Below are 20,255 nucleotides of genomic sequence, written 5' to 3' on the forward strand. Positions count from 1 at the left end.
TGTGATATTGGGGTAAATTGAATCGAAAAGAATCGTTCAAAAACAATGTATGCAAGAATACACGTGTTTGAATCTTTAACGATATTTTTGTTTTCACTTGTTTTGAAAATTTATTAAATTATTATCGATTATCGATTATCTGTCATGGGATTTCGTGGAGGCGGAAGAGGCGGTAGCTTCAATAGAGGCCGAGGAGGTGGTGGATTCGGTAGAGGTGGGGGTCGCGGTGGTGGTCGTGGTGGTGGAAAGTTTGGCGGTCGCGGTCAGCAAGACGATGGTCCACCCGAGCAAGTTGTCGAATTTGGCCACTATACACATCCTTGCCTGAATCAATTGATCATCAAATCTGGTATCGAAGATGTTCCATTTTTCAACGCTCCAATATATACTGAAGATAAACATCGTATTGGAAAAGTTGATGAAATTTTCGGCTCGATACGAGATTATTATGTTTCCGTAGAACTGATGGAAAACTTTTTTGCCAATTCTTTTAAAGTGGATACCAAATTTTATATCGATCCTCAAAAATTACTACCATTAACTCGTTTCTTAGGACCACCCGGTGGTGGTAAAAAAGGTGGACCAAGTAGAGGTGGCGGCCGAGGGGGACGTGGTACTGGATTCAATAGAGGTGGTGGTAATCGTGGAAGCTTTTCAAATCGAGGTGGCGGAAACCGCGGTAGTTTCAGTAACCGAGGCGGAAATTTTGGAGGAAGAGGTGGTGGGCGTGGTGGAAGCTTCGGTGGTAGGGGAGGAAATCGAGGTCGTGGTGGTGGTGGTTTCCGTGGTGGATTTCGTGGAGGAAAACAATAGAATTATTCATTTTCATCAATGCCCATTCTACATCGACATTTTTTTCATTTTTTTTTTTTTTGTACATCATAAATATTTCATCAGTGTCGGTATTGTCATATTATATTTTTTTAAAAAAATAAATAAATATTGAAGATGCTTTTACTGTTGTAAAATGTTTGTTAAATGACCTAAAACAGCACCTAAAATCTCAAGAAATTAATTTTTATATAAATACGAGATTTTCAATTTAGACTAATTAAATTAATTATAATTTTATTAATTTCATTTCAATAACATTTTTCTGATGATAAAATTTTTTTAGGTTTTAGAATTTTTAATTCTGTAAAAAAAATTGGTAGCAATTAAATGATTTTCAATTTAAATGAAGAATGCTAAACATATAACCAAAGAAAACGCCAAATTTTCTGACCATTCTATATGTATGATGAATTAAATCTGAAAACATTTCAATCATTGGAGTGAATTCTCTTGAAATTCGGTCGGCAATATTGGAAAAAAATGAAAATCCATATACAAAATGAGAATCATGAGCCATAATAGCAATGATGATAACTAATGTAGCCACCATCCATGTACAAATGGAAATCATCGATGCCATCGTTTTGTTCGTAAGTTTAATAGTGAATTTTATTTTTTTTTTTTGATTGTTTGTCAAAAAATAATCAATTGATTGCCATATTGATTGTTTTCATTTATATATGAATTAGCGATGGAATTCAATAATTTCTTATCAATATTGGCATAATTTTTTGAAATGTTAATTTTTTAAAAAATAAATGTCAATTTTATTAGTTTAAAAAAATGTTAAAGGGTAATGCAAACAACTAAAATATTTTGTTTATAAATTTTTTTACAAAATCAGGAACTGTAATATTAATATGAATATTGGAAAAAATATTGACAATAGTATCTTTAAGTTTTTTGGTCACATCGAATGTATTTCCTGCTACAGATGAGGCCAAATTAGTCACTGGACTGAATACATTCGAAATCTTGTCAGTTAATACAAATCCATGTACAAAGTTAGAATCATGAGCCATAATAGCAATGATGATGATAATTAATGCAGTCACCATCAACATACAAGTGGAAATCAACGATGCCATCGTTTTGTTCGATAGTTGAATCTTGATTTTTTTCAAATGTTTTGCAAAACACAATCAATTGATTATCAGGTGATTGTGTTCATTTATATAAGAATTAACCATGGAATTTAATAAATCAATAGATTTATGGTTGATATATAGCATTGACATTAGAAAGAGTTGAAAATATTCCAAAAAATTTACCAAAGGTTATTAGAGTTAATTTTTTTTTTAAACTATCACCATCATCATTGTATTGAAAAGCGGATATTAAAATTTAGAAAAAATTGACCCAGAAATTTTTTTTTCTGTATTTCTAGTGAAAGTCTCGAATATGTCTACATGGCAACGACATTTTGTCAATAGATTGTTGACATCATCGTTGTCATGTACACGACAAAAATTGAGAAAAAAAACACCAAACAGAACAGGAAATGAAAAATATCGGAAAACCACCAGGCTATCTAGATGAGTGCGATGGAAAAATTAAAGTATAAATTAATGAACATATTTGATTAGATGGTCAAATACTGGGCAAAAAAATGTTGTCACCAAAGTGGTCGTTTATAATTTGGCCATATTTTTGTTTGTTCATTGTAAATGGACAAATTTTAGACAGATTCATTGACAATCTAGCATGTCGTCGTACGTCGAACAATGGAATCTATGGTGAATGTATGCCTCGAAGATGTTGCCGATCATTATCAGCCGTTCGAAATTTATGTCTCACATCATCCGATCATGTTTGTTGTTATGGTGAAGATGTTTGTAGTATGGGCTCAGATTATGATCGACGATTTCCAGCATCAGGATCAGCTATCATCCCTGTCGACAATGATTATCTACCCAATCGAGGAAGTAAGTCATCTGGTCTCTCGAATCCTCAAATACTGATCATTAATCCAAACTATTAGTGAGAGATTATTGTAATCGATTTATGGTCACTCGTGAAGATTGGGGGGCATTACCGCCAACCAAACGTGCTTATCGGATGCCAGTTCGTGTTGATTATGTCATCGTTCATCATACGGGTGATGATGATGATAGATGTTGGTCGTTGGAACAATGTCGACAGCGTCTTCGTAGAATGCAATTGTATTATCAACGCGAAAAACAATTTCCGGATATACCATGGAATTTCCTAATAAACAATCAAGGCGATATTTATGAAGGTATTGGCTGGGATTCACAAGGATATCATACCGAGCAATGGAATGATCGATCATTGGGCATTGCTTTTATTGGTGATTATGATGTTCAATCACCGAGTACAAAAGCATTAAGAGCATTGACACATTTGCTGGATTGTGGTGTTGAACAGCGTGTGCTTGATAGATTTTATCGACTACAAGGACATCGTGATATGAGACCAACTAGTTGTCCAGGTGATTACCTTTACGATGCATTAAGAAGAATTAGATCAACAGGTTCGGGTAATCGTATAAATAACATAATCTCTAATAATGATGATGATTATGATTCCGATGATGAATTCTTGCCACGTATCGATACGAATAGCACAGTGAATAATATCCATAATGAGAATAATCAATATTCTGATTCAAAGAACAAATCTTTAATGAATTAATTTTAGTTTTAATCAAATTTTAATTGTATAAAAAACCTTTGAAATATCAATTATTAGCGGTTGAAATCGATTTGAAGAATATCTAGAGCGATTCGAATCCATTCAGGATAGTCATTATAATTTGTTCCAACATTATAGCGAAGAGTATCGATAATAAATTGTTCAAATCGTTGTTCTTTGATAGCTGAACGAATCATTTCCATGAAACGCATCTGAAACCTTAGATTATGAATGGTCAACAGCTGACAGGCTATTGAATTTTTACTTCTGAACAATTGACAAAGATAGCTTCGATTTACAGTTAAACATGTTGAACAATCACAATCCGGACAAACTGGTAATTTGTCTGTAAGGTAACGCTGATTGGACAGATTTAATTGCTTGCCTAAGCCAACTAATGCCGTTCCAAATCTAGCAGTACGTGTGGGATAAACACAATCAAATTGATCACATCCAAGTGCAACACATAATAACATGTCGACAGCATATCCCACTCCCATCAAATATCGAGGTTTCGAATCGGGTAAATTTTCAGTACTTATGGCTACCATTTTAATGAAATCTTCTTTAGCTTCACCACCACTTAAACCACCGATCGCGATACCTGGTGGATCACGTGCAACAAGCTCTCTGACCGATATTCGTCGAAAGGATTCATCTAGACCACCTTGAATGATTGGATAAAGATTTTGCAATTGATCGCGACCAGTTTCATGATGATATTTTCGGGCACGATCATACCATCGAATTGATCGATACAACGCCTCTTCAAAACGTCGATCATCTTGAGCTGTAGCTGAAACGACATCATCCAATTGCATCATAATGTTTGAGCCGAGTTTATGTTGTATTTCCATGCAACCTTCAGGTGATAAAAATATTTCGCCTTCATTGTACGGTGATTCGAAACGAACACCTTCTTCATTGATTGACATGAGTTTACTGAGCGAAACCATCTGAAATCCACCGGAATCTGTGAGAATGGCATGCGGCCAACGGATGAATCCATGACAACCTCCACGGCCAATTCGATTGACAACATCAGCGCCGGGTTGTGAAGCTAGATGATATGCATTGCATAACATCAATCGGCATCCAGTTTGTTCCAATTCCTCGGGCATCACTGATTTCATTGCACCACTAGTTCCAACGGGCATAAAAATTGGTGTCTCAATTTCAACATCTTTACCAAATTCACTGGTAGATTTCAGTAGGAGACGGCCAACACGGGCACGAGTTTTTTTACATTTGGTTATCGTTTCAAAATACAATGGACGATCCATTTAGAATGGAATGAAAGAGGTAGAATCATATGGTTGAAAGAAACAAATAAAATCAAAGTTCATATTCTGAAAAGTCCACATCCAAACATGCGCCTGGTATGAATATTACAGTTTATACGAGTTTCGGTTGGATTGGATCACTGCAAGCATGGATCTTGGATTGAATTGAATGTTTTTTTTGGAGAAAGCGGCATCTATCGTTGACGATAAATATTATCATAAAAATTTAGCAACTATGAAATGGGCGCGATAGATGATTGCAACTTGTTGAATCAACAAACAGAAACAAACAAAATGATCATATGCTTGTATTTTATCGTGATTCTCATGGTAACCAAACCAGGGGTTAAGCATTAAATTATATATTAAAATAACAAGAAAGATATTATCATCATCATTATCCTAAAGAAAAACATTTTATCTGGCGACTGGAAAATCGGTAAATAATATTAATCAAATGATCGATATCTGTATTCTGGCTCTTGAATCTCATTTGTTTTTTTTTTCATCCAGGCTATATATGTGAATGGTGTAATGTTATTTTTATGGTAAATCACTGATATCCACTTTTTGATACACTCATAAACATCTATCCAAGCAATGTGCCAGAGAGCGTGAGAGAGAGAATCAAACAATATCTTGTTGTTCGTGATTTTAATACAATACACACATCCTGTATAACATCGTTACGACAATATCGATATCCTTTTAGGAGCCATATAGTACATCCATGCATTCATCCATAAAACCAGCATTTAGAAAAAAAAAATAATCATCCGTCAAAATAATTGCATACATGATTTGCACAGTTAACATTTGAATCGTGAGTCGCCGTGTTGATTGTAATTTCAAACAACAATTTTCACAGCTATTTTTGAAAACCTCCAATCAAAAAAAAAAAACATTCATTTACAATCAACAAAAACTGAATGTAATGTCAACTCGTTTTTTGTTTGCCTAATTTACGTTTCCATGAGAATGTTTTAATAGGCTGATAACATTTTGTATGAATTTTTTGGATTCGATCATTGTTTCTGTCAAGCTCAAATCATAATCTTAATTGAAATTAGCCAATAATAAAAAAAATCGGTATGTCGCTATATATAAAATTAAATTAATTGTTTGTAAATAAAATAAAAATCCACTCATTAGGTCAACATACTAGCATTGGCAATAAACGTTTGATTTATTGATTGGTTTTAAAAATGGGCGGTCATACCACCGATCACGTTCAATATGATCAGGCTCAATTGGAGGAGATATTCCAAATATTCGACACCAAAGGTGATGGATGTATTGATGTCGATCAAATTGGTGAAGTTTTACGTGCAATGGGTCAGAATCCAACAGAAGCCGATATACATCGTTGCTCTGAACCATTACGTGAACAACAAAGAGATCAACGAATAACGTTTGAAGTATTCATGCCAATTTATCAACAAATTTCCAAAAATAAAGACCGCTATTCATTTGATGATATTGTCGAAGGCTTACGACATTTCGATACGGATGGATCCGGTACGATTGGTGCAGCTGAACTTCGACATTTATTAACAGCATTGGGTGAAAAATTAACTGAAGATGAAGTAGAACAATTGATCGATTCCACTATGATCGATGATGAAGGACGAATCAATTATGAAACATTCGTTAAGGCTATCATGAATGGTTGATTTGAATTTCATTTTCAAAACAAAACCTGTTGTGCAAATTCTTTCCACCATATGAAATTTAATTGTTGTCTGTTCTCTGCAATAAAGAATAACTGTTGTTGTTAAATGTATTTAGATTTATATACATGGGTCATGATAAATGATGCTTGTGTGTGAATGTAACAATCAAAAGATGTCAAGATCTTCATAGGATAGTATTCGAACAATACAACACGATCATTATGTGTTTGTCTGTAAATGAATTGCATAAAGTTGGCGGGAAAAAATTAAAATAGTTAAGATGATGATGATAATGATGATGATGATGAAAAAAAGAGCCGAAAAAACCAGTTCCCAAAAAAAATTGATCTTGTTGAGAGAAAAAAACAGGATCCGGCGATCTCTTGATTATAACCTCTTTTGGATCTCTATCTGCATTGTTCATAAGCACCATCAATTCAAGATTTTTCTTTTCTTTTATTACTACAAAGAAATTTATAAATATGATTGTTATCTTACCAGCAAGTCAACCGTGGAAAATATTTTTTTTCACTTTGAAATTCTTAGAAAATGTTTTTGGAGCTTGATTGTGTGTGTGTGTGTGTTTGTGAGATATGATCATTTCTGAATAAAATTCTTTTCGTGATCAATGTAACAATGAACCAACAGCAACAACAACAAACGACTGACTGGAACAAAAATGTTGCCCTCATAATTCTCAGTCCCATCATAGACATCAATGATTCGTCATTGATAACCGACATTGATCATGATGATGATCATTTTGATTATCGAATATATCTTCAACATTTAGAACGTCATGAAAAAATTTCACCTGATATCTCATACGATAAATTACCAAGAATGAATCTTTCCGATGATGATTTTCATCGTGATTGGATCGCTTCGATCGATTGGCTACGTCGAGATCCATCAGTGGAAAAGGTTAAATTTCAAAATGTGCCTATGATTCATGATAGATCAACTGTATGTGGTGATTATGGTGAACATCATCAAGATGTATTGCTTGCTCTTCGCATTTGTGCTTTAAGATGTTTATTCAACGAAATTGGTATCTTACCAAACCATTGTAATTTTGATAAATTTGATGATTGGCTCGATAAATGTCGTAAAGATTGGCAAATTTTTCGTAGATTATATACAGCCAACAATTCGTTACAAATCAACTTTGATGAAATTGAATTGTACGAATGGTGGAATTGGTTGACACCAACTTCTGTTGGCCGTTCTCCACGTTATGATACATTATACTATCTGGTCATATTGAAAGAATCTTTTCAAAAAATTCAAACACTGTCTAGACATGGTCATTGGATTTCACTTGATCAAATACCATCATTGATATTACCTCCCAATGATTGTTATGAACTAACTTGCTTATCTAGATTTCATCAAATTAATCAATTGAAGCTCTACATGCGGCTAGAATATCCACGAATTCCAATTAAACGATGGATTCCATTCATAGAGTTTTATCAGGATGGTTGCATTTCATATTTACCAGGTAATTGTGATATTATTAGAATGTTTTGATAATAAGAATGACATCAATTTTCAGGTGATCAATTCTATCCGAATCATGTACCAATCATTCCAATTGCACCACCGAATTTCAACACAAACATCACAATGATTCAACGAAGATCATTATCTATGAATCGTATTGAACATCATGGATTAAAATATCAAATAGTCGTTTCAGGAGCTAAAATAAGTGATCATTATCATCACATTCCGTATACGAAAATTTCAAATGTAATATCAAAACTGTAGCAAAAATTTTTTTTTTATTCATCATCGATTTCTAATCCATTTTATGACTAATACAATGGCTATAGTCAAAAAGTTTAAGCCAACAAAACTTATAAAATCGCTACTATAAAAATATTCGCCCATCATCTTCTTGAATAATTCTATGTAAAAATTTTTTGAGCCAGGCCTTGATTCTTTTTTATTCGCCGGTTTCTGTTGTGGTGCTGCAGTGATAATGACGGGCGAAATGTTTGATTTATCAATAGTCTTTGGTTGATCGTCTCTCGATATGGATTGTTTTTCTACAATTATACTTAGACTGTTGCGACGGCTTTGTTCACCTTTTTTGAATAAGTTACTACTTTTGATACTAGTTGAAGATTCGCTGAGAGTATTGCTTGTAGGCACATTAAATTTGACCGGTGAGAAAGAAGAATCCACATTTGATGATGATAGTGACGTTGTTGATAAACTTAAATCTATCGGTGTTGGTATCGACTTGTCTTTGGCTAATTTGACATTAACAAATTGTGATTTTTTTCCATATAATCCCAATGGATCAAGTTGTTTAGAATTAAGTGAACGAGGCAGTTTTTGTTTCGAGATCAAAGTTTTTCCGACCAATGATGATTTTTCGGAAGTTTTGGCCAATCCTTTTTTCAAACTGTTTTTGGCAATCGCTTTATTTGTTTTCGATTTATCATCCATAATATTCGCTAATAATTATTATTACTAGATTTAATCAACATGCAAGCATTTAAATTTTTGAAATAAATATGAATAACAATCGATCGATATAATTTATTTTGTAAAAAAAAGAATTTAGAACTTCAAATTTGATTTGTTTTATTTCAAACATGTCGTAAGTTGTATAGAATGAATGAAACAAAAAATTTGCCATTCATCTTCATCATTTGTCATTGAATGAAACAAACCAGAACTCCTAAAAATCATATATCGATTATAAATAAAATTCGAATCTGTTTGATAGATCGAACTTGAACAAATGTCAAATATTAGCCATTTTTCATGTTCATTTGATTTGAAATTATTCATCAAAGGCAAACATGACAAGGACAACAGTCAAACAATTCTGATATTCCTTACAACGTTTGTATTTCTAATGTTTCTTGCCTATTTAATGGCATTGGTAATCGGATCTCATATTGCTAGAATGCAAGTCAGATATTACATTATAAGAATAATCAATCAACAACGGCAACAACAACAACAACAGCAGCAACAAAAACGAAGCCGCCATCATCATCAACAAGAAAAAAATCAACAGCAGAATAGTCTGGAATTATTTTTGACAAAACTGGATGAAGAAGATCGATCACGCAAATGTCGAAGATTTTCATTTTCATGTTCACTCACTCCTCAAAAACGGTAGTAGTTTAATCAATGTATAAATAGAACGCAATCAATTGATAATTTATAGAAAAATGATTAAAAATAAATTCTTAATACAATCTTATCATGATTTAGATGTCAATGATGTCGAGTGTAATTATATTGATTAGGATAAGTATCGATTGTTGATGGATCTGCTTCTTTAGAGGCAACATTATCCGAATCTTGATTAAACATTTTAACTACCGAATTGTACACGACAAAATTATTGACACGAAATTGAAATCCAACACCATCCTGTACGGATGGCTGTCGTTGCCAATCGCTGCTACCACTCCTAACTGGTTCTATCCCGACATCCTTAGATGTATTCGGTTGTATGAGAGGATTTTTTTCCAAGTTGCCTGAATCTCGATTCACTATGTTTATATTGGTTGGTCCATATTGATTTGCGGAAAATTTTGATTCATACGTTGATAATAAAAATGGATGTTTCGATTGGTGACAGAGAAATTCATCATCACCTTCGGGACAATCACTTCGATTATCGCATAATTTTGACATTTCAATACAAATATTTGTGGAATTGCGACAAAGATAACAACCTCCAGCGACTGTATGATTGTCGGTTTTGTCATGATGACAAATGTCATCAGATTCATCTTGACCATTTGGACAATCTCGATGACCATCACATAGACGTGAACGATCGATACAAATAAACCGTGGTATAGATGTTGCTGGAAACAGTGAATAATCATCATCCAATAAATGATTTGATTTTTTTATTTCATTTGATAACCAACATTGAAACATTCCATTCGGACAAGAATTGTTTGCGTCATTAAATGGCTTTTCTGTGGTGCTCGTCATTATTGATGGTAACGGTGCAATCGTATCCACTGTTTCCGTAGTCGTAGGATAAGTTGTTGCTTCTGGAATCGTATTAAAAACGAGAAACATCAATCCTATGGTTGACATGATTGATGTGGTCGTCATCATTACAACAGCCATGATGCTCAATATAATTATCGAAACGATGATGAAATGATTCTTTTTTGTATACCGATAGTATGTAACGTAGTTGCAGGGCTTTAGTTTAAACAACGAAAAAAAAATTAGGCACTGAAAGTTTAGTATTAATGAATCAAATACGAAAACAGAAAATCACAAACAAATCAATAAACACTCACCATCCGATTTTTTTTTTAAATTTGAAAAAAAATTCTGTAATTTCACAAAAAATCTAGTTAGTCTTGAGAATTTGTGTGCGTCTCTTATTTTTAATCACAACAGAAAAAACGAGCAAATCACTTGATTCGTCATTTGTCGAAAATTGTTTATATCCGAAAATCACAAAAAAATTGATCGGCTGATTTGGTTTCGATACTTCGAATGGCGATCATCATGTTTTTTATAGGCGATAATGATGCCAGCGTATGTAAAAAAATTTTGCTTAAAGAAGCAAAAAAAAAAATTTAAAAACGCTGTACAAGATATGATGATAGTGGTGAATAGATTTTGTTGTCGCTCCTGAATAACCCAAATCCATCAATCTCATTTTTTGATTGAGCAAACTATAAAAACTTTTTTGTCAACTAAATTCTATCGTCTGTCAAGAAGATTGTATACACGAGCGATGTGTTTTCATAAATCAATCTTAGTTGTCGTCCATGTTATTATCTAGGTTGCTCTATCGCGTTGGATCGTAATTTGATTATTTTGACTAGAATCCGATGCATCATGTCAATCAATGTTTCACGATAACGTCGTGATAGAAGGCAGTAGATGATAAAATTACCGGCCGAATTGATGGCCATTAATAAATTGCATACGTTGCCAAGAATTTGTTTTATTTTTTTATTTTGATTGGATGGCTGATGAAATGTATCGTAGACTATGACCAATGCTGTTGGAAGTTGACATATGATAAAGAATATGACAACGGCAATCAACAATCGGGTTATATGGGCATCTTGATATTTTAACATTCGATAACGATTGAACTTGATGGCCGTCTCGAGTAGAATTTGTTGAGGATTCGAGTTTTTCGTTGATCGACTAACAGAACGAATCGGTTTCGTTACCATTATGGTTGCTTGGCTAGAAGATTGAAGTGATGTATGTGCTCCGGATGTTGTCGAAGTTGCCATAAAACTATTCACATGAGACATCCATTGGTTTCGGCGACGTGTTTGCTGTTTGACCGACCAAATTAAAAATCCGTTCATTATGGCTAGCACTGATAGTGGAATGAAAGTGAAAACTAAAGTGATGAAGCCTAGATAAATCATCTTTATTTGGATCAAAACAAATCAATTCATTTTTAGCGATGAAAAATTGTTGAAAAAATAAAATTTACCTTATAAGTTCGATCTCGAGCCAAATCAGAATCACAAAGCTGTACAATTTTAATATCATGAATGGTCGTATTGTGGGCACAAATTTTCCATTCAAAATAAGTTGGTAATGTAAGTGTAAAACAAATAATACCAATCAATGGTATCATTTTTAACGCTAATGATCGGGTACAAAATACACGTAAACGTAAAGGAAATCGTATGGCGATATAACGTTCAATAGTAAATAAAACAGTTAACCAAATGGAAGTATTTGAAGCAAAATCACAACAGAATATCAATCCAGGATAACTTAACAGATATATGACTTTAACAGGATCATTTGAAAATGATGATAATCCACCTGAAAATAGTGGATAATGTTGTATGGACAAAAGGAACGAAAATGATAAATAAAAAGTATCAAATATGGCCAAAGTAGCTAGATAGATGTGTGTTGTCGATGTAATTGATCTCATTTTTTTCTGAAACATCACGACCAAAGTGACTAGATTGCCAAAAACACCAACAATGGTGACCATCGGAACGAGAACACGTTGGACCCAAAACCGAACTTGTATTAGGTCATGCTCGTTAGCTAATGTTGAATTAGGTAATATCATTTCGTGATTGTCGTCCATCATAAGGTTTTACCAGAAATTTTATCGTTATGTGAAATGTGTGTGTGTGTATGGTAAGATCAAACATTTAATGGTTTATGGCCAAGATAGATGGTTGATTCCATTATTTCAAACAGTAGAGAAAAAAATTTTTATTAATTGTTGATGATTGTTGCACCATACATAGTTTGGTTTTCACTCACTTGGTTTGACTGTTCGAAATGATTTATTGATACTTTAATGACGACAATGGATCCATGTAGAGCGGCATTCAACTATGAAATTCTGATTCATATAATATTCATACTCTAATATGTGCATTACATTGCTTTGAATAAACAAATTCAATAGAGTATAAATTTGAAAAAAAAAATTTTGAATTTCCCACTTAAAACACGCATGTCAAATGGAAACACTAAGTCTTAGTGACTAAGACAATCTATTTTTTCTATAGATTATTATTCAAAAATCAGATGAGGAAATTGAGCAAGTTGTTGAAATTTTTCGGAAAATTTCAACAGCTGATAATCATTGAATCGCCGACCGATTATTTGCAAACCAATTGGCAGGTGATGATTGTCTGAATCCAATTTAAATGGTAAACTGATGGCTGGCAAACCGGCCATGTTTGCTGGTTGCGTACAGTAATCTTCACGAATAGCTTCTTCCGTTTGATCCATTTGATTCCATTCCTGGTAATTCATTGTATGAGTTATACATACCGGTGTCAGGATGAAATCGACTGTTTGAAATGCTCGTACAAAATCTTCGGTAATTAAACGTCGAATTCTAAGAGATTTTTCAAAAAATTTTTGATAATTTTGATTTAGTAGGAAATAATTTCCGGCAATGATTCGTGATTTGACAATATCATTGAGAGCTTCTTCACGTGTAGTTATGTACAGATCTTCTAAATTTAAATCCATTTTTGATGTTCTATAACCATATTCGATACCATCATAGCAAGCAAAATTTGAAGCTACTTCGCTAGAATTCAAAATCGAATAACAGGCTAGCGAGTATCCTGTATGAGGCAGTGATATTCGTTCGATTCGTAAGCCAGCATCGCGTAACATATGCTCTGCATCTTTCCAAGCTTTGGAAATTGTTGGACTCAGATTTTCAACGTCATATTCTACAGGTATTCCAATAGTCAAATTATTTAAATCAAGATGTTCGCAGTCTTCAATTTCAACTGCAACAGTAGTGGAATCCCTCGGATCATGACCATGAAGACAGGTGAAAACCAATCGAACGTCGTTCACATTACGAGCCATAATTCCTGGTACATCAAGTGAATGTGTCAATGGAATCAAACCGAATCGAGAAATTAATCCGTACGATGGTTTGAATCCTACGATGCCTAGACGTGAAGCTGGATTTCTAGTTGATCCACCAGTATCGGATGAAAGTGCAGCAAAACAAGTTCCTGTGGCAACCGAAACTGCACTACCACCAGAACTTCCACCGGTTATGAACCAGCAGTTTTTATCGTCAACTGGCTTAGATTCGGTAATTGTTTCTGGGTTTTCAGACTTTAAACAGAATTTACAATTGAGACTAGAATTCCAAGGATGATATGCTGAACCGAAATATGATTCTGAGCAAGCTGAACCCATTGCAAATTCGTCCATATTTGTTTTGCCCATTAATGTCACTCCTGAATCGAATAATTTTTCTACTACAGTTGCATTGAATGGTGGATGATAATTTTCAAGCATCTTAGAAGCACACGTTGTTCGGATATTTTTAGTGTTGAAATTATCTTTGATTGAAATCGGTATTCCATCCAACAAGCCAAATGGCTTACCTTGAAGATATCTTTCGTTGGATTTTGATGATTGGTCCAAGCCTAGATCGTCGGTACAGGTTATGAACGAATTCAACATTTTTGTATCGCGTATCCTCTGGCGACATGCTTCGAAAAGATCTGATGGAGACAGTTGTCTAGTACGAAAAAGATGATGAATTTCGTTAATTGATCGATTCAATAATGGCCAGCTATTATCCAGATTCACTTTGAGCATTTTGGAATCAATATCTTTTCCAATTTAAATCTATGACCACATTAGTTATGTCACGTGATATTTAATTATTGTATCTACGGAGGGAATAATATTAGAATGCCTCACGTGGTCTGAATTCGCATTCTGAATTTGCGTTTCTTTGGTACTGAAGAATTTTAATGATAAAAACGGAATGGCAGCCGATTTGAAGACATCGAAAACCATAGTTGATGAGCTTTGTGAACAGCTTGAATCTTCTACAACTAAGCCAAGTCAGAAATTTATCAATGGTACTCAATGGAATGATCTCAAAAGCGAACAAACTCGGGTAATTCTGTCTTGAATTTTTATTTATTATTATTATTTAGATTTCTAATTCTTATTCATATTAATTGATTGCAGACTTTACAAAATCTTGCCCGAGCTCATATTGATTCATTTAATTTCATGATAAATGAAGGTCTTCAAAAGGGCTTACAAAATTTGAATCCGATTGGATTTGAATTGGCTAATGGCGATAGGGTAGTTATACAGATTATGGACTGTGTAGTTTTACATCCAACTGTGCCGAATAAAAATGAAGTAAAAATATCATCACACCATTCCCTTTGTACAAAAATCTATCCATCCGAATGTCGTATGGTAAAGACATCATATAAAGGCAAAGTTTTATTGACAATGAATTGGAGCCTAAACGGTCGAGTTCAGGACATTATTGAAGATGTTATTGGTGATATTCCCATCATGGTCAAATCTAATCGATGTAATCTGGAAAAATTGACTCGCAGTGAACTCATTCATCGTAAAGAGGATTCAGAAGAGTTTGGTGGCTACTTCATAATGAATGGCAATGAATATCTTATTCGAAAATTGATTGCACAACGTCGAAATTACCCAATGGCCATCATACGACCTTCGTGGAAAGATAGCGGGCAATTTTTTTCCGAACACGGTGTATCGATTCGATGTGTACGAAACGATCAAATTGGCTCAAATATGGTTCTTCATTATTTGACTAACGGAACAGTCAAATTAAGATTCTTCTATAATCGTCAGCCAATATACTTGCCATTGATTCTTGTGCTGAAAGTTCTCTGTGATGCATCCGATCAGTTCATCTATAATGAGCTAATCAAAACACGTGAAAATGATAATTTTTTTCAATCATGCATTGTTAACATGTTACGTTTGGTACAACAGGAAAAACTATACACTTCTAAACAAATCAAAAAATACATTGGCGAACGTGTTCGTGTTCGATTTGAAGCTCCAAGCTGGTATACGGACGAAGAGATTACTGATAATCTATTCAGAGAATGTATTGCCGTTCATCTAAATTCAAATGTCGATAAATTTAATCTGTTGGTCTTTATGACACGAAAATTATTTGCCTTTGTTCAACGCGAATGTGCGGAAGAAAAACCGGATAATCCGATGTTTCATGAGATTTATCAATCTGGTCATATCTATTTCACACTATTGTTGGAACGATTTCAGGTATTTTTAAGTACCATAAAACAAGCGATCGAACGCCAATTTCAACAATCGCTACGATTTCGAGATGCCAGTTCCTTCACGTTGACGACAGCTATGGTACGTAAAGCGTTGACATCCAACTATCGTGAAATCACTCGACCAATGGAACATTTGATTACGACCGGATATCTTCGTTCGAAAACTGGCCTAGGACTAATGCAATCTGCCGGTATGGCTGTCAAAGCTGAAAAGATTAATTTTTGGCGTTTTCTTGCTCATTTTCGTTCTGTACATCGGGGTCAATTTTTCAGTGAAATGAAAACAACAGCCTGTCGGAAATTATATCCAGAAGCCTGGGGTTTCCTATGTCCAGTACATACGCCTGATGGAGCTCCATGCGGCCTTTTAAATCATTTCAGTGAACTTTGCCAAATAACCAATCAACAACAGTCAGTTCGACATTTGACTTCAGTTTTAACTGGTCTTGGTATGGAACCATTAGATTCTCCAATAAAACCTGATTCAAATTATTTAAACGTTCTCTTGGATGGTCGAGCACTAGGTTTTGTTCACGAAAATTGTGTCACAAAAATTGTCAATCAATTACGAATGATGAAGACGACCGGTAAAGAAAAGATTCCGCTTACATTGGAAATAGGATTGGTTCCTCATACTGATAAACCAACACAATATCCAGCTTTGTACCTGTTTTCAACTCCGTCGCGTATGATTCGTCCAGTGTTCAATCTGTTAACACAAAACATTGAATTTATTGGAACGTTCGAACAATGCTATATGGACATCTGTGTTACAAGTTCAGAGATGATACCCGGTGTTACAACACATCAAGAAATTCGCGAAACAAGTTTTCTAAGCATTCTTGCCCGACAAATTCCGTATCCAGATTTTAATCAAAGTCCACGTAACATGTATTCATGTCAGATGGCAAAACAAACAATGGGAACAGCAAGTCATACACTTCGATATCGATCAGATAATAAGATGTATTCTATACTTACTCCTCAATCACCATTGGTTCGAACATCTGCATACGACCACTATGCACTTGATAATTACCCGCTTGGAACCAATGCTGTTGTTGCTGTTATCTCATACACTGGATATGATATGGAAGACGCTATGATTTTGAACAAAGCTTCAGTTGAACGAGGGTTTCAGGCCGGTATTATTCACAAGACAGAGGTAATCGATCTTTATGAATTGGCTGGGCTTCGGTCAACACAACAACAAGAACTGATGCTTAAATTCGGTTATGATCAATCGGTCGATGTTGATGAGAAATATGCGGGAATGTTCGATCAGGATGGATTGCCATTCATCGGAAGATTAGTTTGTCAAGATGATCCAGTTTGTGCGTACGTGGACATGGTTGAAAATAGGACCAAATTTCATAAATACAAAAGTTCCGAGCCTGCATACATTTTTGACGTGAAAATTTTAAGTGATGGTGATGAAACACGAATTGTCCGAGTGGCCATATCATATTTATTACGACGATCACCGATAATTGGTGACAAATTTGCCAATCGTCACGGTCAGAAAGGTATTTGTTCATTTTTATGGCCTGCTGAGGACATGCCATTTACCGAGAGTGGCATCATACCTGACATTCTGTTCAATCCACATGGCTTCCCTTCTCGTATGACTATCGGACAAATGATAGAAACATTGGCCGGAAAATCAGCTTCGATGCATGGCTTAGTTCATGATTGCACTCCGTTTACATTTTCCGAGGATAATCTTGCTTCGGATTATTATGGTAAATTATTGGAAAGTTATGGTTTCAACTATTATGGAACGGAAAAAATGTTCAGTGGAGTAGATGGGCGTGAGCTAGAGGCTCAAATATTCATCGGTGTAGTATACTATATTCGTCTACGTCATATGGTTGGTGATAAATACCAGGTACGATCAACAGGACCAATCGATCAAATCACCCATCAACCTGTAAAAGGGCGGAAACGAGCTGGTGGTATTCGTTTTGGTGAGATGGAACGAGATTCTCTTCTTGCTCATGGTACAACATTTTTACTTCAAGATAGATTGTTCAATAATTCTGACAAAACTCTGGTAAGAGAGATTATCATTAAATATTGAATTATTTTCATTTCATTAAAATAATTTGATCTAGGTTCATATGTGCAAAAAATGTGGCTCGATATTATCACCATATTTGTTTTCGACAACCACCAACAAGAACAATGTCAATGATGGGATAGACGGTGAAGCTATTGGTGATCCGGAAGCAGAAATGATTCAATATTGGACATGTAAACTCTGTGATTCAGCTGAACATATTGTCAAAATAGCCATACCGTTTGTTTTACAGTATCTAGTTGCCGAATTGGCATCGGTGAATATCAAAGTGAAATTCACGGCAACTTAATTATTGAAATTGTAACTAAATTAATTAAAAAATGAAATGAAATAACGAAATGGTTTTGAAAATTTGTATGTTTAACTTGCATGGTATAAATCGGGCATATATCAATGTGATCAATGTATGCAGCTGTGTGTGATGAATTTTTTAATCGCGCGCGTTTTATTTACTCAATGTTGTGTTTATAAGTTGTTCAATCATCATCCATGGATCTGAATCAAGTTCAACAAAACGTTAATAGTAATGATGATGATGATGATGACGATGAAATCGATATTTATGCTGATTTAAATTTTAATTATGAACAAACAAAATTTGAAAAAAAATCATATGAAGAAGATTCCGATCAACTTTTTGATGAGCTTCAAGTTTATGGGAAACTTTATCGTCTTGAAACTGAAATCACTAGATTGACAAAAGAAAATGCTACTTTAAGTAAAGATAATGAAACATTACGAAAACAGATTTCAATTAAAGATGGCCAATTAAAGGTATTGAAAAATAATATATCATCATTATATAAGACAGCTAAATTAGAATTGGATAGACGGCTGTCGGAGAAACAAGAGCTTCAAAATCAATATGATGCATTTGTGTTTCGAAAAATTAAAAATTTCGAAATTCAACGTCAACTACAGCAACAGAATATTCATTCGATTCCTGATAATATGGTGACACCAGATTCTGTTGATCGTGATGAAAAATTACGGCAAAACAATAAACGAAAAAAGTCCTTCCACAATGACAAAAATGTTTCCATCAACAATGGCCATGGTTACAAGTGGAAACGATCACCATCTAATCGATGATTGAAAATCACTGCTATGGTACCATTATCAACTTTTAATATCGATTTATAACAATTTTTTCTTTTAAATAATCATGTTGTTATTTCAATGAATTCTAACAACAACAACAAAAAAAATGTATTTTTTTATAAATGAGTGATTAAAATTATTTAAATTCTTTTTTTTTAATTATGAATTGAAAAAAAAAATAAATTTTTTATCATCATATCTATTAAGATAAATTTTGTTCCTTACATCATTGAGTTAGAATTGGTGAAATTTACGGAAATGGTCGTCTATATACTTTCAACAAAGTATCGGACAAAAAATTTTTTTTTTCTATAGAAAATGGATGAAAAAAAATCCAATAAAAAGAAATGATTTTTATATGTTTCGACACTATATTACGTGAATGAATGAATGAATGAATGAATGGATAATGATGATGATGCTGATGCTGATGCTGATGCTGATGATGATAATAATAATAATAATCATTCGAGTTATAAAAAGCCATAATAATAATCATAATCATAACGAAAACGAATGAAAGCAATAATAATAATAATAATAAACGGCCATGCATGGCAAAACAATTGCTGCTTGGTCGGATATTTTTCTCTACTACCTCTCTCTTTCTCTCTCTCTCTCTCTTTTTCCGTTGAAAGAAGAGATCAAAACTGATCAAATTTTATAATAAAACCTTTCAATATTATTGACAACGAAAAACCATCATCAATGGCACACGTACGTTATAGTCATAGGGAAAAAAAACATCATATACACACGCACTTGTCCCAATAAAGGACATTTAACCATATCAGATCAATTGAAAATTGTCCTTATAGATATGACAATGAAAAATTTGTTGGTTGGTTGGTTTGTTGGTTGAATTTGCAATCTGAAACTTTCAGGTCACCCAAATGGTTAGATTTGATTGGGGGGTTGGCTATTACATACACACAATATATAATATGGAAAAGAATTGGTCTGGTCTATATTCTCTATTATTATTATTATTATTATTATTATTATGATTTGCCTCGGTTCTATTCAAGTCGTTTGTACGTTGCCT

General features: G+C 33.9%; 8 protein-coding genes across 12 annotated transcripts; 5 read left to right on the forward strand and 3 right to left on the reverse strand.

Annotated features, from left to right (window-relative positions):
* The first annotated feature begins 53 nt into the window (after positions 1 to 53).
* On the forward strand, positions 54 to 968 carry LOC124495265 (H/ACA ribonucleoprotein complex subunit 1). The gene has a single exon (XM_047058605.2). It carries the CDS (start codon positions 145 to 147, stop codon positions 811 to 813), a length of 669 nt encoding a protein of 222 aa, XP_046914561.1. The 5' UTR covers positions 54 to 144; the 3' UTR covers positions 814 to 968.
* Positions 969 to 1,648: 680 nt separating this feature from the next.
* On the reverse strand, positions 1,649 to 4,934 carry Tgt (tRNA-guanine transglycosylase). 3 transcript variants are annotated; one of them, XM_075728971.1, is made up of 4 exons: positions 3,526 to 4,934; positions 3,105 to 3,475; positions 2,433 to 3,042; positions 1,649 to 2,365 (listed from the first exon to the last, which is right to left on the reverse strand). In XM_075728971.1, exon 1 carries the CDS (start codon positions 4,770 to 4,772, stop codon positions 3,543 to 3,545), a length of 1,230 nt encoding a protein of 409 aa, XP_075585086.1. In that variant the 5' UTR covers positions 4,773 to 4,934; the 3' UTR covers positions 1,649 to 2,365; positions 2,433 to 3,042; positions 3,105 to 3,475; positions 3,526 to 3,542. The 3 variants fall into 3 exon arrangements, with proteins under 3 accessions (XP_075585086.1, XP_046914554.1, XP_046914555.1); XM_047058598.2 differs by having other exon boundaries at positions 1,649 to 3,042; positions 3,105 to 3,457; positions 3,526 to 4,876; XM_047058599.2 differs by having other exon boundaries at positions 2,030 to 3,042.
* On the forward strand, positions 2,429 to 3,670 carry LOC124495268 (peptidoglycan recognition protein 4). The gene is made up of 2 exons (XM_047058607.2): positions 2,429 to 2,759; positions 2,816 to 3,670. The coding sequence occupies exons 1-2, from the start codon at positions 2,444 to 2,446 to the stop codon at positions 3,487 to 3,489; spliced, it is 990 nt and encodes a 329-aa protein (XP_046914563.1). The 5' UTR covers positions 2,429 to 2,443; the 3' UTR covers positions 3,490 to 3,670.
* Positions 4,935 to 5,108: 174 nt separating the features above from the next.
* LOC124495267 (myosin-2 essential light chain) lies at positions 5,109 to 6,551 on the forward strand. The gene is made up of 3 exons (XM_047058606.2): positions 5,109 to 5,211; positions 5,286 to 5,861; positions 5,925 to 6,551. The coding sequence occupies exon 3, from the start codon at positions 5,978 to 5,980 to the stop codon at positions 6,443 to 6,445; it is 468 nt and encodes a 155-aa protein (XP_046914562.2). The 5' UTR covers positions 5,109 to 5,211; positions 5,286 to 5,861; positions 5,925 to 5,977; the 3' UTR covers positions 6,446 to 6,551.
* A 382-nt stretch (positions 6,552 to 6,933) lies between these two features.
* LOC124495263 (acyl-coenzyme A diphosphatase NUDT19) lies at positions 6,934 to 9,432 on the forward strand. The gene is made up of 2 exons (XM_047058603.2): positions 6,934 to 7,949; positions 8,004 to 9,432. Exons 1-2 carry the CDS (start codon positions 7,082 to 7,084, stop codon positions 8,216 to 8,218), a joined length of 1,083 nt encoding a protein of 360 aa, XP_046914559.2. The 5' UTR covers positions 6,934 to 7,081; the 3' UTR covers positions 8,219 to 9,432.
* A 125-nt stretch (positions 9,433 to 9,557) lies between these two features.
* LOC124495261 (FMRFamide receptor) lies at positions 9,558 to 12,811 on the reverse strand. Of its 3 annotated transcripts, XM_075728973.1 has the most exons (4): positions 12,713 to 12,811; positions 11,913 to 12,487; positions 10,744 to 11,844; positions 10,506 to 10,642 (listed from the first exon to the last, which is right to left on the reverse strand). In XM_075728973.1, the coding sequence occupies exons 2-3, from the start codon at positions 12,429 to 12,431 to the stop codon at positions 11,230 to 11,232; spliced, it is 1,134 nt and encodes a 377-aa protein (XP_075585088.1). In that variant the 5' UTR covers positions 12,432 to 12,487; positions 12,713 to 12,811; the 3' UTR covers positions 10,506 to 10,642; positions 10,744 to 11,229. The 3 variants fall into 3 exon arrangements, with proteins under 3 accessions (XP_046914557.2, XP_075585088.1, XP_046914556.2); XM_047058600.2 differs by lacking the exon at positions 12,713 to 12,811 and having other exon boundaries at positions 11,913 to 12,626; XM_047058601.2 differs by lacking the exons at positions 11,913 to 12,487; positions 12,713 to 12,811 and having other exon boundaries at positions 9,558 to 10,675; positions 10,744 to 11,204.
* Positions 12,717 to 14,563, reverse strand: GatA (glutamyl-tRNA(Gln) amidotransferase subunit A, mitochondrial). The gene is made up of 2 exons (XM_075728972.1): positions 14,071 to 14,563; positions 12,717 to 14,031 (listed from the first exon to the last, which is right to left on the reverse strand). Exons 1-2 carry the CDS (start codon positions 14,534 to 14,536, stop codon positions 12,968 to 12,970), a joined length of 1,530 nt encoding a protein of 509 aa, XP_075585087.1. The 5' UTR covers positions 14,537 to 14,563; the 3' UTR covers positions 12,717 to 12,967.
* Positions 14,564 to 14,644: 81 nt separating this feature from the next.
* Polr1B (RNA polymerase I subunit Rpl135) lies at positions 14,645 to 18,448 on the forward strand. The gene is made up of 3 exons (XM_047058588.2): positions 14,645 to 14,843; positions 14,918 to 18,082; positions 18,144 to 18,448. Exons 1-3 carry the CDS (start codon positions 14,709 to 14,711, stop codon positions 18,396 to 18,398), a joined length of 3,555 nt encoding a protein of 1,184 aa, XP_046914544.1. The 5' UTR covers positions 14,645 to 14,708; the 3' UTR covers positions 18,399 to 18,448.
* Positions 18,449 to 20,255: the final 1,807 nt, after the last annotated feature.

The sequence above is a fragment of the Dermatophagoides farinae genome, chromosome 3 (assembly GCF_024713945.1).
Source record: "Dermatophagoides farinae isolate YC_2012a chromosome 3, ASM2471394v1, whole genome shotgun sequence".
Classification (NCBI taxonomy): domain Eukaryota; kingdom Metazoa; phylum Arthropoda; class Arachnida; order Sarcoptiformes; family Pyroglyphidae; genus Dermatophagoides; species Dermatophagoides farinae.

Coding starts and splice junctions, on each gene's coding strand:
- LOC124495265 (XM_047058605.2), top strand. CDS start 145: ATGGGATTTCGTGGAGGCGGAAGAGGCGGTAGCTTCAATAGAGGCCGA.
- LOC124495268 (XM_047058607.2), top strand. CDS start 2,444: ATGTTGTCACCAAAGTGGTCGTTTATAATTTGGCCATATTTTTGTTTG. Junction 2,760..2,815: donor TTATCTACCCAATCGAGGAA/GTAAGTCATCTG, acceptor CCAAACTATTAG/TGAGAGATTATTGTAATCGA.
- Tgt (XM_075728971.1), bottom strand. CDS start 4,772: ATGGATCGTCCATTGTATTTTGAAACGATAACCAAATGTAAAAAAACT.
- LOC124495267 (XM_047058606.2), top strand. CDS start 5,978: ATGGGCGGTCATACCACCGATCACGTTCAATATGATCAGGCTCAATTG.
- LOC124495263 (XM_047058603.2), top strand. CDS start 7,082: ATGAACCAACAGCAACAACAACAAACGACTGACTGGAACAAAAATGTT. Junction 7,950..8,003: donor TTGCATTTCATATTTACCAG/GTAATTGTGATA, acceptor ATCAATTTTCAG/GTGATCAATTCTATCCGAAT.
- LOC124495261 (XM_047058600.2), bottom strand. CDS start 12,533: ATGATGGACGACAATCACGAAATGATATTACCTAATTCAACATTAGCT. Junction 11,845..11,912: donor CTCGAGATCGAACTTATAAG/GTAAATTTTATT, acceptor ATCCAAATAAAG/ATGATTTATCTAGGCTTCAT.
- GatA (XM_075728972.1), bottom strand. CDS start 14,536: ATGCTCAAAGTGAATCTGGATAATAGCTGGCCATTATTGAATCGATCA. Junction 14,032..14,070: donor ATATCATCCTTGGAATTCTA/GTCTCAATTGTA, acceptor CTGAAAACCCAG/AAACAATTACCGAATCTAAG.
- Polr1B (XM_047058588.2), top strand. CDS start 14,709: ATGGCAGCCGATTTGAAGACATCGAAAACCATAGTTGATGAGCTTTGT. Junction 14,844..14,917: donor TCAAAAGCGAACAAACTCGG/GTAATTCTGTCT, acceptor AATTGATTGCAG/ACTTTACAAAATCTTGCCCG. Junction 18,083..18,143: donor ATAATTCTGACAAAACTCTG/GTAAGAGAGATT, acceptor AATTTGATCTAG/GTTCATATGTGCAAAAAATG.